The sequence below is a fragment of the Leopardus geoffroyi genome, chromosome D2 (genome assembly GCF_018350155.1).
Source record: "Leopardus geoffroyi isolate Oge1 chromosome D2, O.geoffroyi_Oge1_pat1.0, whole genome shotgun sequence".
NCBI classification, from domain to species: Eukaryota; Metazoa; Chordata; class Mammalia; order Carnivora; family Felidae; genus Leopardus; species Leopardus geoffroyi.
This window is the reverse complement of record NC_059334.1, coordinates 32,077,685-32,096,091: the sequence shown is the minus strand read 5'-3', so window position 1 is coordinate 32,096,091 and position 18,407 is coordinate 32,077,685. Positions and strand designations below refer to the sequence as shown.

The window sequence follows — 18,407 nt, the reverse complement described above, 5'->3', positions numbered from 1 at the left end:
CCCCCACTCATGCTCGCTCCCTCACTCTCTCTCTCTGTCAAAAATAAACATTAAAAAAAATTCAAATAAATAAATAAATATTAAAAAATATATAAATAAAGTTAAAAAAATGACTTAAGGGGTACCTGGGTATCTTGGTCAGTGGAGCATGTGACTCTTGATCTCAGGGTCATGAGTTCAAGCCCCACATTGCGCATGGAGCCTACTTAAATTTTTTAAAAAATAAATAATGTGGAGTTGGGCTTACAAAGATTTACATGGCACATACCACATACACGCCGCTACTGGTAGTTTTCTCACAGAGTGCACAGAAGCCAGCATATTCTGTTTGCGACATTAAAGGCAGGTAAGTACCAGGACCTAAGACGGCCATGCTTCTACCACCAGGTAAGCAAAATGCAAGCAGGCACCGTGGCCAGAAGAAGTAAAGCCAGAAGTCAATGCCCGAAGCTCATACTCATCAGAGCAAAGAAATATAAATCTCAAAGAAATATAAATCTCAAGACTTCTAACCTTATGTTGCTTTATACAAATGCACCACCTTAAAAGGAGAAGTACTGGGGCGCCTGGGTGGCGCAGTCGGTTAAGCGTCCGACTTCAGCCAGGTCACGATCTCGCGGTCTGTGAGTTCGAGCCCCGCGTCAGGCTCTGGGCTGATGGCTCAGAGCCTGGAGCCTGTTTCAGATTCTGTGTCTCCCTCTCTCTCTGCCCCTCCCCCGTTCATGCTCTGTCTCTCTCTGTCCCAAAAATAAATAAACGTTGAAAAAAAAGAAATTTAACAAAAAAAAAAAAAAAAAAAAAAAAAAAGGAGAAGTACTTAGAGTGGCGGCTGGTACGAGGTGGGGGGAAATATGCTAATGGGGGCTTATCATTTAATGGGGCCAGGGTTTCAGTTCAGGGTACTGAGAAAGTTTTGGAGATGGATGGTAGGAGCGGTTGTGCCACAAACTGAATGTACTTGAAAATGCACAGAATAGGGGCGCCTGGGTGGCGCAGTCGGTTAAGCGTCCGACTTCGGCCAGGTCACGATCTCACGGTCCGTGAGTTCGAGCCCCGCGTCGGGCTCTGGGCTGATGGCTCAGAGCCTGGAGCCTGTTTCCGATTCTGTGTCTCCCTTTCTCTCTGCCCCTCCCCCGTTCGTGCTCTGTCTCTCTCTGTCCCCAAAAAAATAAATAAACATTGAAAAAAAAAAATTTAAAAAAAGAAAATGCACAGAATAGTAAATTTTATGTTACATACATTTTAATCACAATAAAAAAGAAAGAAAGGGAAGTATATTTATTGCTACTCCTTAGAGTCCTCTGCAACAGACTGCTTCACCTGGAAGGACAAGATGGTGGGCACCACTGAACAGAATGCTTCCCTGGACAGGCTAAGCCTGAGCAGAAAGACACAGGGGCTTGTGTCTCTGTGTGTCCCCTTCCAAACCATGGAGCAGATGTGGCAGAAGGGTTAGCCAGTCCCATACATCAGAGTTTAAGGGAAGATCTTACAAGGACCAGGAGCCGAAACTGAGGGCAGGGTTTTTAAAGCTGGAGTGAACTACAATTGAGACAGGGCATCAACTCTCGTTTCCACTTTAAGTGCAATGTTTACTACGCCATAACCCTTCACTGTTACTAGAACAGCTCAGTCGCTCTCTGCAGGGTAAGCGGGTAAAACAGAATGTGGCTTCTACGTTAACTCTCCTGGGGAAAGAAGAGGAAAGCAGAAAAAGTACAGTGGAGGAGCCCCTTGAAACAGATGTTATCAGGGAAGCAAAGGGTCCTGGAAATTTTAAACAAGTGAGAAATGACAAGCAGTCCTCTTCAATGTTATTGGGTTTTTTAATCCCATTAATTCAGGCATCCGCTGCTACGGGTGGGGACGGGGTGCAGAGGAGTGTTACAGAAACACCCACCACTCCTACTTCACTCACCAAGCACAACCTGCAGGAGGAAACAATCCACAAGGAGGGAAAGTGCAACCAGGTTTGGCAGGGGAGGAAGGGTGGGTGCGACCCTGGGAAGGACGGCGGATCTGCAAACACATCACTTCTCACCTTTCCTGCACTCCCGGAGAAGGGACCTCCTCTTCACTATGTCCCTTAGGCTCCCTGAGTCACTACTCAGGAAGCTCAAAGTGTGCTGTCTGTCCCCTGACATCAGAAGTTCAACTCCAAGAGGACAGGGACCCTGTATAACCTGTGTCGCTATCCCCGGACTCTAGCACGGTGCCTGGCACACAGCAGACATTCAAATGGTCACTGCAACAGTGCTGTCCCAATTTCACACAATCTGTAGTGAAAGGATGGCCTAAAATGAAAGTAATAAATTCCTGCTTGGGGAACTCTGGGCAATACAATTATGTTCCAGGCAAGAAACTAAACATGAGAAAGGCTTAAGCCATACTTTGAGATACCTGTGGATCCTTACAGCAACTAATTTCTCAGGACTTTTTATGTAAGCTGCAGATCCAGAAAAATCAACAAAAGTAGTAATAGTTACATTCGAGTAGCTATTATAACTTTATGTAGACAACCTTATTATAATTTTACAGTCAGAAGACAATGCCCCACTTCCTATCTAAACAGATTTTAAAAATCAGAACCAAACCAAAGGCAAGAAATTAGTCCAATCCATCAGCCATGAGTTCTAAAGCTGGTGAAACTCCACGCTACCTTTCCAGACGGGAGGGGGCGGTATACTTACTCTCTGGCTGGAAGACGAAGCCATATACCCAGACTATCAGCAGGGTGCTCACGACACTGCAGGCAATCAGCTGCCAGGGCTCATACTTAGTACAATGTCCATTTACATAATTCTTGGCCTTTGTGGAATATACTTCCAAGATCTCAAGGTAGGGCTCAAAAGCCTTCTAGAAATACAAGGGAAAAAAAAGGAACATTACATTCAGAGAGAGAAGGGACTTCTGTTCTGCGGCCCTCCTTTTTCAAGGGCAAAGCCATTCGTGACCTGGCCCCACCCCGGCAATACTCTTATCATGCTCTACAGTCCTCAAAGCTCTGCTTCCGAGTCAGGTGGACTTTGACAAGGGTTTTGATCTTCTGCCTTGTCTATAAAATAAATGGTTCAGCTGCATCATTTCAGCTCTAAAGCTTCACTATGACTGCAGTGCTCATTGCCCCACTCTCTTGACTCAAACGAATCCGCTGGATACGAAGGGCTCTCTCTTCCTCTCTACTTTATTGGAATCTCTCCCATCTGCTAACGCAGGGGGTGGGCAGACCGTTCTGTAAAAGGCCAGAGAGGAAACAGTTCGGGCGTCACAGGTCAGCCAGTCTCTGTTACAACTACTCTATTCTGCCGTTGGTAGCACAGACACCACCACGGAGGGCGGGAAATGAGTGACCACGGCTGTTCCAGCAAGAGTTCGTTACAGATGCTAAAACTGGAATTGCATATCCTTTCACAGATCACAAAATATTCTTTTTGTAAAAACAATTTTAAAAATGTAAAATGTCATTCTTAGCTCACGGACTGTACCAAAACAGGTGGCAGGCCCGATTTGGCCCACAGGCCACAGTCTGCCAATCTCTGCTCTCAAGCCCAACTTGACTACAAAAGTCTCTTTTCGTAACTTTTTAAAAAAATTTTTTAAAGGTTTAGTTACTTCGAGAAAGAGATAGAGGGGGTGGGGAGGGAGAATCTCAAGCAGGCTCTGTGCTATCAGCATGGAGCCCAACGTGGGACTCGATCCGACAAACCATGAGATCATGACCTGAGCTGAAATCAAGAGTCAGACATTTAACTGACAGAGCCACCCAGGTGCCCCTTGACTACGAAACTCTTAAATTCTTATCATTATGTGTATCCCTCACAATATCTGGCACAAGCAAGAATAAAGTCCTCTCATCTGGACTCCTGAAAATTTCATGACCCACTCATGAAAATTCATCTCTCCCATTAAATTCTCCTCAGGTAGTCACTTGCGACTCCACACAGAGCTTATCACAATGTGCCCTGCAGTCAGTCTACTCATCTGTTTTTTATCTCCCTGACTACGTGGTTGGGTCCTTGAAGGCTGATCAGATCTTAATCATATTTATAAGCCCCCACAGTGCCCTGTACAAAACAAGTTCATCTGATAGTTTGTTATTCATTCACTTACTCAACATTTGCAAAGGATCATCAGTATTTAAGGCATTAAGCTGGGGAAGCATTATGGTAACCATCGCAAGGTCTTGCCCTCACTAAGCTTACAATCTAATGGGAAAGAGGTGTGTGTGTGTGTGTGTGTGTGTGTGTGTGTGCGTGTGTGTGTGTGTGTGCGTGTGTGTGTGTGCATATATATGTACACACACGCAAACATACACAGGCTGACGCATACATGAACAAATCATTCAAACTCATTAGGATCAATACTACAGAAAGGATGTAAGTAAAGTGCTAAGAGAGCCCACTAAGGAAGGCCTTTCGAACTCACCTAAGAGGAGGTGGGGAACATGTGGTTCAAAGGGTTTAAAAGATCTATCAAAGAAAATTCTCTTGGCAAAAAAGTTAAAAGGAAAAAAAAAAAAGAAGTCATACCAGGAAGAGAGAGCGACAGCTGCAAAAGCATTAAAAAAAAAGTCTAGAGATGGCAAAAAACATTCGGCATGGTCTAAGAGCAGAGATGAGGACAGGGACCCATCTGTCTTCAGCACGTCTAGGTCCGCAACACAGAGCAGAGTGCCCAGCACACAGGCCACACCACACAGCACTTGGATAGTGACTGACCGGGACCAAGTGCATGAGTGAACATGTCAGTTGGAGAACAGAGACTGGGAGAAGTACACTGGGTCCAGATTAGAAAGATTAGAAATGGTCTTAAAAACAAAAGACAAACAAACAAACAAACAAAAAACCATGTACAGTGGGAATATAAACTGACAGGCAATTTTTGTAAAGTGATTTGTCACTGCCTATTAACGTTTTAAACATACTTACTTTGACCCAGATACTCCCCTTTTTGATATCTACATATCAAAGAGACAGGTTCAAGGACATTCACTTCAGTATTCTTTATAACAATGAAATTTAATATCCCAAATGTCCATTCATGGAGGAATGTTTAAATAATCTATAATACACACACTTTATGTATTCATAGTATGCAGTATTTAAAAAAAAGATCTGAATAAACCACATTAAAAATTTTCCAGAACATAATGTTGAGTGTAAAAAAAAGGCAAATTGCAGAACAGCAGCAAACAAAAGGCATGGGTTGGTAATCAGGAGAGCAATTTTTTTTTTTTTTTTTTAAACAACCTGATGGGAGACGAGGAGAAGGAAGCCAGAGGTCAGAGACACAAATTTTCGTTAAGATGAGCTGAAGCAGTCTAGGGGAGAAATAAACTGAGTTTGCAGTCATGACATTGGGGCTAAAAAGCAGCACAAATTTAAAAATGCTTTTTGGAGGTAGTACAAACAGGGTTTTCTAATTTCACAGATACAGGAAGTAAGTAGGGCATATAGAAGTAAGGAGTGGGAAGAATATAGGTAATTCCAATTTTTCAAGTTCATGTTTGAGAGACTGGGCAAGTGGTGTCACCATTAAACCATGGTAGACTAGAAGAGAAAGGGAAGCTGAAGAAGGTAAAGGAGATTTTGAGATAAAGATAATGATACTAGTTTGAGTTACGCGCCTGTTAGAGATCTACATGCAATGTTCTAGTAGGAGTGTGAAAGCTTAGGAGGAGGACAAATGTTTACTGAAAACACTTCTATCCTTGGCAATTAGATTTCGGTATAAGGTCATTAACATCAGGCAAGTGCTGGCTTCCCTAGAGGGCTATCCATGGAAACACAGCTTATCTGCAACTCCTTCATAGCTCCTGGCCATTCCCCAGAGCCCACTGTTGCTATCAACAACCTCAATCCTGCACAGCAGTGACCGTGCTGGTCAGGACCTGAGGAGGACCAGAGGACTCTACCATCATCAAAGATGTATCGTGATTTCCATCATCATAAAGAATCTTCTGGTGTTAAGGCTATGATCTAACCAGATGGCTAAATAGTTATATGGGACACCTGGCTGGCTTATGCGGAAGTGCCTGCAACTGTTTTAGGGTCAGGAGTTCAAGCCCCACATTGGGCATGGGTCCTACTCAAAAAATAAAAAATAAATAGAGTGATAGATAGTGTGTATGAATGGGATGATGGAAGAAATAATCATACAGATCAGCTTTTCCTCTGGTGATACTAGTTCCTAATTAACCCAGAAAATAGAGGTTACCCATGTCAAAAGATGCCCGTAGATATTCTCAACTTTTCTTAGCACTGAACAAAGAGTAATATAATTAGCATTAGGGAGAGAGCAAAGAATCAGCAAATACAAACTATGTCAATTTTTAAAAAGCCTATTAAGATATGAAGGCATTCCTCGCTAATATTTATAAAATTACTTTCAGCAAGAATGTATGTTCTTGCCAACTGCTAGAAGAAGATAATGGGAGTCCTTAGATTCCAAGTCCTTAAACACATCTCCTTAAGGAGAGATATATTTCTATATTCTCCTACTCCAAAGACAGAATGATACTGTATTTGGATAGGTCCTAGTGAGCTTTTTGAGTAGGCAACTAGTTGGTCACGGAAATTACATCTCCTGGCCTCGGTCCCAGGTCCTTCTAGGTTACTACAAACAACCTAGGCTCAGTCCCCAACGAATAAGCACCTCACAGCACTAATGGCTCACTGCTCTATAGGGCTCTGTGGGCTAAGGTGTGCTATCTCCTTGGAAAAAAGGATGAGGCAGTCCCTTGGGGCCTTGCAAACAGCACAAACCCCAGGCTGGATCCTGATGCAATACTCCAGCCCTAGGGAAGAATACAATCTAAATGCTGAAGGGAACTTTAGAGATAAAGCCTACAATTGCACTTTATAAAACAGAAGCCCCCAAGTGAAACAGCATGCCCAGGCCCATCCAGACAGGCTTGTCAGAACCCAAGCCTCCTGACTCAGTGTTCAGTATTCCTTCAATTCCTCATTCTAAGTGTTCACGGACAGAGGATCTCTTAACACATTACCCTCCAGTGCTATCCCTAGGGTTTCCTTCTCCTAATTTATGTTCTTGGCAGAATCTACCTTGGATGTACTGCACAGATCATAACAAACTAAAATTGTATGCATGGGTCATGACTACAGGTAAACAGGTCTACATAGAAACAGCACAGAAACTTAATATAGTTATAATTACTATTTCCCACCGTGTCTTTTTGCTTACAGAAGTACATTTTTTTGTCTATATACACCTGCATATATATTAATGATTACAATACTCAAGCTTTTGTTTATGTCAATTTAACCTACACACTGTCTCTGGAAACACAAGAACTCTGAATGGTCATCCACGAAGGCCACTAGCTTGCTGTGCAACGCCAGGCAAATTATTTCACCAAGCTGTGCCTCTACTCTTTATCTAGAAAAAGGGACACAGAATAACAGTCACAGAATAAATAAATTGTGTTTGTGTCTATGCGTATCTGTGGGGGTGTGTGGGGGGGTGTGGGCATTTATCTCCGACCCCTAAGAGAACGGTGGTTTTGGTAAAAACTCCCCAAGTACGGTACTCCTTCCTTTCCAGTCTGTCATCAAATTGGGAATGTATTCCTCTAGAGGATAAAAACAAACAGAACACTTTGCCCACCGAATATATGTAAAATGGTGACAAAGAATACCGTAAATTTTTGTAAAGCATAATATTAAAGAAGAAAAGACAAACCTTCGTGGTAGGAGGATTCAAAATATTAACTCTTTTAAGAAGCTACTGTCAAATAAGGACGAGTAAACTACACGGCCTTTCTCATCTTACTCATTCCATGTCTAATCAAATGGTTTAGGTTTTAGCTGATGCGTGGAAGACATCGAAATAGTACTCAATCATCCTAGTCATTGTTAGACAAAAGGCAGCTGCAAGAATTCATGGGAGCTTGGTGGCGTGCTATTCCCAATCATGTGTGAACTCTTTCAACCCCCAAATCACTTCAAGGGAGCAAGACACTTTCCTAAAAGTAACACAGCAATGGAAGTCTACAAATTCTGAAAATCTGAGACATGTTATTTGTTAGACCATGGGGTTTCAAACTTTTCCAATACAGACACACAGAAACCATTTTACAACCATCTACACACATAGCAACAGAAAGATATGGAACCAAAACAAAAGTTTCCAGAATACTGTACCTAACACCTTATTACTTGTGATGCACTTTTTTTTTCCTATGTCTACTTTCTTTTTTTTAGATGTTTGACCCATTGAATTGATTCTGCATCCCTCTAAATGGATCCTGACATTCAGGTTTAAAAGCAGTGCCTCAGCGATGGTATTCCCGGCATCTTTAATTAGAGAAGGCGGTTGTGTAATGCAGTGAAGGCTGTTAACACAGAGGTATTGTGCAGCGCACAAGGTCTCAGCGCTTTTTACACTTAAGATTTATTCTCTTCACATTTCTGTGAGGCCAGGATTATGATATGATGAAACAAGTCAGTCAAAGAGATGCAGAAGTTTCTTCCTTACTGGTACCAGCCCAAGGTGATTCCCAACAACTGCTAACTCTTCCCGTCCCTAAATGACTTCAAGAGCACAAGATTCCACAAGCAAGTTCCCACCGTGGCACTACCCACACCTCTTCCCCCAAAAAACTCCTTCGAGAACTAGCACTGAACTTGATCAACTGCCAATGAGGCAGGGGTATTTTTTCCACGTCGAATTTCTTCATTGCCGATTTATACCAGAAGAAACACTGAATAGGACCAAGAGAGAAAAACCATCTGGCAGACGTTTCCAGGCCCACAGCGGACGGTGCTTCCCTCCTCGCAGCTAACACAAATAACAACAATCCTCTCTCCAGCACCTCCCAGGGCAGACCGTCTGTACTCGTTTTATTCACGAGCAATGGCATCTGGGCGGCTGCGGCGGCCCCAGGGCTGCCTCCCACACCCCCACCCGTAAGAGGAGGTCTCTCGGCAGCACATGCCCACGGCTACTGAAGCTCCCCGCCACTCGACAATGATTTTCCGAGCACCTACTGTACACGTGGTGCTATTTTATAAGGATCAGAGATCACTTGTTTGCTTCACTTAGAACTTTCTCTCCCCTGCCAAACTCAAAGATTACGTGACCACCTGATCACAGAGGGACTAAAATTGAGAGAAGGCTAGAGGGGCCATGACATACATGCAGAAGAAAGAGCGAAGCACTCAGGAGCATTAATTTACTTGTAGAGAATACTTAGTAATATTTATGTAACTTAAAGTTTTCAATGGCTTTCATATTATTTTATTCATACTTTATAATCTCACATGGTCCTCAGGTTAAGAATGAACAGTTTCGGGGCTCCTGGGCGGCTCAGTCCGTGAAATGCCCGACTCTTGATTTCGGCTCAGGTCACGATCTCACGGGTCCATGAGACCAAACCCCGCACAGGGCTCTGCGCTGACAGCGTGTAGCCTGCTTGGGATTCTCTCTCTCCCTGCCCCTCCCCAACTCACGCGTGTGTGTGTGTGAGTGCATGCTTTCTCACTCTCTCAAAAATAAACATTCAAAAAAATAATAAATGTAAAATAAATAAAATAGCAATAAAAACTTTAAAAACAATAGAATAAACAGTTTCACTTCCTAGGTGGTGCAAAGTGAAATCAGAAAGGTTAAGTTTGCTCTACAGCAAAGTATTCAGTAGCAGAGTCAGAACTAAAACACAGGACTTCACGAGCAGAGTTGAATTCCAAGATGTCTGGAACCATCTCTCAGGGCTCCACAATATTACACACGTCTAAACATTTGCTGGAGGAGTCAGACCTAAAAGAAGAGAACTCAAGAAAACGAAATGCTGTGAGGCCCAGCAGAGGAAGCAACAAGTTATTCCAACATAGGTTCCCCTTCCTGCCCCTCCCACCTCAAAGAAAAGCAGGTTAAAGATCAAAGAAAAACATTCCCACTGTCAGGCTGACGGACTCTACTAATAATTTCCGAACTGCCACAGCGACACAGATTCCTTGCCAAAGAAAATGTGGCAACCGTGTTCAGTTGATTATTACCCAGCACAGAGTCGGCTAAGGTTTTCTGGTCAAAATCAAAGCGCCCGGGAGCTAGTTTCCCCAGCTTCCTTTGGCTCCAGTAACACCCTGCGCCACTCGAAATGCTCGCTTGTGCAAATGAGGGCTGCTGGCCACACGCAGACCTGAGTCCAAGCGTTGAGTCCGTCTCTCACGGGAGGAGAAAGGAGAAACTCACAACAGTGACGCCTCACGGTATCACCGTGGAGTCACTGTGAAATTGGGATTCTGGGAAAGCCACTTTTCTGCTAAAGGTTCACCTTCCTATCACAGCACAATGACTTCTTTGCATTTCTACTATGCCAGATATCCAGTATGCCTCCATTCGGGCTATTTCTCAAGAGTCAGTCAGGGCCAAACTGCACTGGCCAACTGCACTGTGAGTTCATCTGTCCCAGCAGCAAAGCATTCAACCCTGGTGGGGGAGAATAGCCAAGTAACTGTTTTCACACATGACCTCTCGTATGGTACCAAGTGCGGATTAGAATACAAACAACACAATTTTTGTATGTCCTACACTACTTTTAATGTGGTAAGAACCCAACGATTACTCAACTGAAAGGAAGTAATTACAGCACCGCATCTACTCAGCACTGCTCTGTAAGACCCCAGGGAGGATTCGGCCTCCCCTCTCCCGCATCTCTCCCACCGACCTGAACCTGCGGAGCAGAATCGCTGGTATTTGTAACCAGACTGCACACACCAGCACCGTTCTGATGAGCTCACAAGATACATCATCTCACAGCCACCAGGGCCGACAGGTTAAAGACCAGTACATGACCACTCTCCATCCCTCACAGAGGAAGACGCTGAAACCCAAAGGTCACACAGCCTCCCCACCCCTTCTTTTGTAGAAGACTCGCTCAATAATTGACTTAACATTTTACGAAGACTCAGTCACCAAACTCGGCGGCTATCCATCTTTTAGATGAGGGTAAAAAGACGTCCCCAAGCATCCCTGGAAGTGTGAGGGCCCAGCCATGTCAATCCATAAGACCGCTTCACTGCTCCTGGCTAATAACTATTCTTAAGCCAAACACTAATGAAAATCAAAACTTGCCACCCTGCAATGCTGCAGAGAAAAAGGGACTTGTTTTTCCTCTTCCGTCCACTTTCTTTATGTCTAGTACAACTACACACTTCACCACTCAATAGTTCTTCCAGAAGAGCCAGAAATCCAAGCTTTAAAGCAGGAATGGGCTGCTAAGGAAAAGAAAAACCTGTTTTACCCAGTTCACCCACTGTCTTAATGTCTTGCGATCAGATGGTACTCTAAAGCCCGGGACTAAGGTTAAGGAGTAAAGTTCAAGGACAGGAGACCCCGAAGAGTTAGTGTAGTCATTCTTACTTCCCTTCTGCCCTAAAAACACAGAAAACAAAGCTAATTAAATGGTTCTCTTTCATATCACATTCTGCAGAATTTCAAAGCGCAAACAGGTAAGAAAACACTATTGTTTTTAGAGCCTTCAAAGGCATTAATGTTTATCAGCAAAACCAGATCACAAGCCCGAAGAAAAAACTCCCTTGGGTCATTAAAGAAGTAAGAACCGAGCAATGAAACCAAATACAGAAATGTTTGAAGGGACTGAATCATCATTTCTTAGGAGGTAAAGAGCAAACCATATACTTCCTCCAAAACTCCACTATGTGAAACAAGAGATCCGGTATCTGAGAAGTTCACCTCAACAAGCTTAACAGTCCACGTTTTCCCTTCCAGCCATGCCTCAAGAGTCAGAGGTACACGCTTGGTACTATTCCACAAACATTTACCAAGTCTAATTGCCCTACACTTAGCCCTAGATTATTCAGGCAAAGCACCTTACCATCACGGAGACACAATCTTGGCCTCAGAAAAGAGACTGACATGCCATGTTCTCAAGTCATTAGAAGCGTACTCATGGATGGGGCACCTGGGTGGCTCAGTCGGTTGAGCGTCCGACTTCAGCTCAGGTCATGATCTCACAGTCTGTGAATTCAAGCCCCGCATCAGGCTCTGTGCTGACAGCTCAGAGCCTGGAGCCTGCTTCAGACTCTGTGTCTCCCTCTCTCTCTGCCCCTCCCCTGCTCATGCTCTGTCTCTGTCTCAAAAATAAATAAAAACATTAAAAAAAAAATTTTTTTTTTTAAAGTGTACTCATGGAAAATCAAAGCTTCTGAGCTCGTAAAAGCTGACAGCCCTAAACCTGCCAAGCGGGTGGATCAGTTTTTGATTTATCTACTCATGGTCAGGACAAGGCATCAAGTGAAGACTGGTGTGGTTTCTGTCAACTAAGGATTCTGAGCCCCTGTTTTCTGTAATGCATCAAGAAAGGCACCATGGGGAGCTTAAACTAGGAGCGAATGCTAAATGCAGAAAACCAAGTTCAATAAGCAGAGGAACAGGCTGAGGGATGTTGAGGTAAGAGCAATTACGGGTTTCCTTGCTAAATAGATGGTCACCCAAAGGCAAGCCGGTAAGATGTGGGCAGAAGGTACTACTCAAACTTAACTCCCAGTCTCTCATGGTAAGTAGCCCAGTGTGCACATACACAGAAGTCATCTTCGAATTACAAAAGTTCACTATCCTCTGAGCACTACAAATGGTAACTCCTTAGATTGCAAGCAAGGACCAGCAGAAATAATCCCGTATTCTACACACATAAAGGGGAAGTCTTGACTTCCCTGAGTATACCACAGTTGGGGAAGAAGTCAGAGGGCTTCTCCCTTCCCAGACTTAGTTTACTAAAAGGATTATCTACCTTTGTCCCTGAGTGAAGATACCTAGACTTTCCACATTATATTTATAGAAATCTCCATTGTCAATAGTCCTGCTGCTGTCAGAGATAAGAAACACCGAGTGTATGCCCAGAAGTAGAACCTAAGTCAGTTGCAAAGTCTACCTCTCTGGAGATTTCGAACATGTAATCTTATTCAAAAGCACAAACCAGAGACCAATCCCTGGGTCTCTGACTGGCCCTCAATTGATGTAAAACACCCTTTGGCAAGTCGGCCTTTAAAATCCAGTCACAAAGGAGCTATTTTTTTAAACTGAGGTAAGACACTCAATTTAAAATTAACATTTGAAAGAGTTTTAAACTTTTTTGATCAAAAGTGCAGAAGACAATGTGTGATTTCGATGGAAAATTATACATTATCTAGGACGTCCCTCTACGCTACCAGGGTCTGATTCTAAGGAAGCTATTTTACAACTCTGGAAGCTGGAAACGATTACAGCAATGCAAACCACTCTTCATCTATAAACACGTAAAACCTGCCACATGGTAAAGGTTCAAGTGACTTCCCTCTCCACTATGGAAGAAAATAGTTTGGGTGAGCATTTGTGTACTCATTTTAATGTTCTTAATCTATAAATGTGTCTGTTCTTCAGGCACATGAAAAGATGCTCAACGTCGCTCCTCATCAGGGAAATACAAATCAAAACCACACTCAGATATCACCTCACGCCAGTCAGAGTGGCCAAAATGAACAAATCAGGAGACTATAGGTGCTGGAGAGGATGTGGAGACACGGGAACCCTCTTGCACTGTTGGTGGGAATGCAAATTGGTGCAGCCACTCTGGAAAACAGTGTGGAGGTTCCTCAAAAAATTAAAAATAGATCTACCCTATGACCCAGCAATAGCACTGCTAGGAATTTACCCAAGGGATACAGGAGTACTGATGCATAGGGGCACTTGTACCCCAATGTTTATAGCAGCACTCTCAACAATAGCCAAATTATGGAAACAGCCTATATGTCCATCAACTGATGAATGGATAAAAAAAAACTGTGGTTTATATACACAATGGAGTACTATGTGGCAATGAGAAAGAACGAAATATGGCCCTTTGTAGCAACATGGATGGAACTGGAGAGTGTTATGCTAAGTGAAATAAGCCATACAGAGAAAGACAGATATCATATGGTTTCACTCTTATGTGGATCCTGAGAAACTTAACAGAAACCCATGGGAGAGGGGAAGGAAAAAAAAAAAAAGAGGTTAGAGTGGAAGAGAGCCAAAGCATAAGAGACTCTTAAAAACTGAGAACAAACTGAGGGTTGATGGGGGGTGGGAGGGAGGGGAGGGTGGGTGATGGGTATTGAGGAGGGCACCTTTTGGGATGAGCACTGGGTGTTGTATGGAAACCAATTTGACAATAAACTTCATATATTGAAAAAAATAAAAAATAAATAAATAAATAAAAATGTGTCTGTTCTTTAGACCTTTCTTTCAAACCGGTTAGAACATCTGCCTGGTTTCCTCTTTATAAGCAAAGTAAAATTTTAATGTGTGCTCATTTTATCTTTGTTTAAGTGTCATGATTTTACCTTTTGTGATTTTTTTTTTTTTTTTTTTTTAAGTAGGCTGCCTGCTTAGCATAGGGCCCAACGTGGGGCTTGAACTCATGATCCTGAGATCAAGACCTGAGCTGAGGGGCGCCTGGGTGGCTCAGTCGGTTAAGCACCTGACTTCAGGTCAGGTCATGATCTCACAACTCGTGAGTTCGAGCCCTGCATCGGGCGCTGTGCTGACAGCTCGGAGCCTGGGGCCTGCTTCACATTCTGAGTCTCCCTCGCTGTCTGCCCCTCCCCAGCTCACACACACTCTCTCTCTCTCAAAATTAAATAAAACATTAAAAAAAAAATTTAACAACAACAAAAAAAGGACCTAGGTTGAGATCAAGAGTCAAAGGCTTAGCCAACTGAATCACCCAGACACCCTTTGAAAATTATCTTTTAACAAAAGCTAAAAACTCTCAGTCCCCAAACTTCCCCACAAAAAAAATGCTTGGGAACATGAAACCTGAAGATAATTACAAAGGGCTCAGGACATCCTAAAAGCCATCACTGGGGTCCATCTTCCCCAGGTTAATGACCCCCTCTCTAAAACGAATCTTAGAAGTATTCTATTATATGTAAAGTAAACCCAAGACTCCTGTGTTCCCTGTAGGAGAACTAGCATCCATTACTTCAAATTCTCCAGGAAAAGCCTCAGCACTATAATAAAAAGGAACAACATTCTGATCCATGTTACAACAGGATGACCCCTCAAAACACCATGCTAAGGAAAACAGCTGATCACGAAAGACCAGACATTGTAGAATTCTGTGTGTATGCGGCACTCGGAATAAGGATATGTGCAGACAACAAGCAGGGTGGCGGCTTCCAGGCCCGGGGACTGCAGCCACATAAGGGAGTAAGTGCTACAACTGGGGGGTTTCTTCTGAAAATGTTCTGAGATTGTGGGGATGGCTGCACAACTATGAGAACACGATACAAAATTGATGAACTGTACACTTTAAAAAAAAAAGGGGAGGGGGGGCATTATGACCCAGCAATTTCATCTCTGTCTACCAAATGTAGCTAAGACCAACCACCTAAGATCCACAAGCTTTCTTTAAAAACAAAAACAAAAAAACCCACAAAAAACCCCCCAAAAACCCAAAAGCCTTTCTGAAAACAAGTTGCCATATGGGCCAAAAACCAGCAGAAACTCTGCAATTCCAGAAACACAGAATAAAGCTTTGGACTCCAAATGAAATCAACCCTAGGTATCTAAAACTAACTTAGAAATTATATACAAACTAGACAAAGAGGATCACTATTGTCTTACGGTATGTATTTTTAAGAGTTTATAAACAGAATTATTAACTGCTACATTTTTAGATGAGGTTTTTAAAAAACACCTTCTCCTTTGGCAGCTCATAAACACACACTCCAGCCACTACCCGGGGTATGTGAAAGGGACAGCCACCTCTGAGTGCCGTGCTGAACTGACACTCGTCACGACTTCTGTGGGATCGCCGAGTGGCCTGTTACTAGTGTTCTATAGGCAGCCGTGGTGCCCTGGAAAGTCTGGAATGGTAATCAAAAGCTTCTACTCTAATTTTAGCTCTGTGTGGCCTCTGGCACATTACTAAGTCTCGATGCAGCAGGATTTTGCTCATCTGCAAAAACAGATGTCATTGCTATAATTCAAGAAAAAGTTCACCGGACAAAAAGATACCCCCATCTATCTACTCTCAGGGCTGCTGTGAGTATTCAGTGCAGTAAGGTAATAAGAAAGCAACCGCAGATAATAAACACTAAGTATTTGAGGAATCGGAATCTCTGTGAGGAAACATTCCCCTTTCCTTTTCAGTAAGCAGCAAGGACAAGTAACCTTTGCAAGGTCTCAAGCAAAGTCCCACAGATAGAGCTGGGAGAGGCTGTAAGTGGCTTGATTCCCATGCCTACATCGTGTTTTCTTTTTTTCTTTTTTTAATTTTTTTAAGGTTTATTCATTTTTCAGAGACAGAGTGTGAGTGGGGAAGGGGCAGAGACAGAGGGAGACACAGAATCTGAAACAGGCTCCAGGCTCTGAGCTGTCAGCACAGAGCCGGACGCAGGGCCCCGAACTCACGGACAGTGAGACCATGACCCAAGCGGAAGTAGGACGCTTAACCAATTGAGCCACCCAGGCGCCCCTACACTGTGTTTTCTTATGGTAGTAAGACGCCGGCGACTAGTGAGCTGCTCCTCCATTTAATAAGACACATGTTACATCAACTCTCAGCCTTCCACTATTTAATTCGATCAGAAGATTACAAGTGTCCTCTTACTTACAAAACAAGACTAAACTGGTTACCCACTTATGTTTACAGATCATAAGGCTGATTTCAGGCATCTGGACAGATTGCTGTTGACTGCTATAGTTATGAGTCTTGGGAAAGCATCTGAAATCACAAGCTTATCAAAAAGGGCTGGGCAATATAACCTTAGGCCTTCGTCTGCCCTGGCTGCAATGCAGCTAGCCAAGGAGCAGGTCTCCCATGGCATTCTTGTTTTTGTCCTCTGGTCCTTCCTGTTAGAGTTTGCAAACAGAATCTTCTATTTGCCTCACCTGTCCCAGCACCAGTAAGACTGGAACTCAAGACAGAACTGATGTATCCCTTTTTAGATCCATCAGCCAAAATGCATTTCAAAGGAGTGCATTTAAATGCCTTCAGAAAAAGCCTCCAGAAAAAAAGGTCTCCCCAATATGGAGCACAAAGTGTAAACCTACTATAACAGCTACTTAGACTCCAAAGAGTTCCAGAGCACTATGATTTTACCTTCAAATTATCTGCTACAAATGGGGTTTTGCAAATCTAAACGTCTGCCCTTAACAGAAAACTCTGCTCTCTTTACGTCAAATGTTTATTAATAGTGATGGACGAGGTAAATAAGAATGCAGTAGGCTTTTACTTTCCGGGGAAATGACAGAAACGGAAGGGTGTTTCACACTTTAGAAGTGCCTAACCTGCTTCAGGAAAGAGTTTTCCATGCTGTCTCCCACATGTAGTGGGAAATTTAAGATTTGTTGCTGGAAAGCGAAATGCAAAAGTTACATATTAAGAAAACCTTGTGGGAGTGTAAATCGGACAACCACTCGGGAAACCTGTCTGGCAGTACGCCTCATGACCTGGCAATTCTGTGCTTACCAAAAGACATGTTCAATCAAGAATGTAGAAGTGTCATTCAAAACAGCCAACACCAGAAACAGAAATGTTCGTCAACTATAGAATGAATAAATGGTGGGATTTTATACATTGTGCAACTACACAGCCATGAGTTTTAAAACTACTGCTACCCAGGGGCGCCTGGGTGGCTCAGTCAGTTAAGCGTCCAACTTCAGCTCAGATCATGATCTCGTGGCTCGTGAGTTCAAGCCCCGCGTCGGACTCTGCTGACAGCTCAGAGCCTGGAATCTGCTTCGGATTCTGTGACTCCCTCTCTCTCTCTGCCCCTCCCCTGCTCATGCTCTGTCTCGGCATCTCAAAAAATAAACGTTAAAAAATTAAAAAAAAAAAATACTGCTATATAAGGGCATGGCTGAATCTCACAGATTCAGCAAAAAGGATACTCAGAAAATAACGTGAACTGTATGTTTCCATTTATGCAAAGTTCAAAAATCAGCAAAACTAACCTACAGTGAGAAGAAAGATAACCTTTGGTGGGTACCAAATGCGAGGGAACTTGTTGGGATGCTGGCCATTCTTTGTACCTGGGCAGCGAGTACAGCATACTCATATGCAAATATAACTGACCTGTACCATTAAGATTTGTGCCCTTTACTGGAAGATATACCTCAAAAAAAAGAACCTCTTTTTTTTACGTTTTTTTAAGTTGACTTATTTTGAGACAGAGAGGGAAAGAGAGAGTGCACGAATGGGGGAGGAGCAGAGACAGAGGGAGAAAGAAAATTCTAAGCAGGCTCCGTGCTGTCAGTGCATAGCCCAACACGGAGCTTGAACTCAAGAACCGAGAGACCACGACCTGAGGCGAGATCAAGAGTCGGGCGCTTAACCAACTGAGCCACCCAGGCACCCGAAAACTCTACTTCTTTTGTAATTATTTTTTTTTAATGTTTCT

At 43.2% G+C, this 18,407-nt stretch overlaps 1 protein-coding gene across 5 annotated transcripts in view; it reads right to left on the bottom strand.

Annotated features, from left to right (window-relative positions):
- SGPL1 (sphingosine-1-phosphate lyase 1) overlaps window positions 1-18,407 on the bottom strand; it is a 75,679-nt gene that overhangs the window by 31,649 nt on the left and 25,623 nt on the right. For all 5 annotated transcript variants that reach the window (XM_045439514.1, XM_045439517.1, XM_045439516.1 and 2 more), the window contains exon 3: window positions 2,691-2,856. In XM_045439514.1, the coding sequence (XP_045295470.1) occupies window positions 2,691-2,856 (166 nt within the window). The remainder of the gene's footprint in view (window positions 1-2,690; window positions 2,857-18,407) is intronic.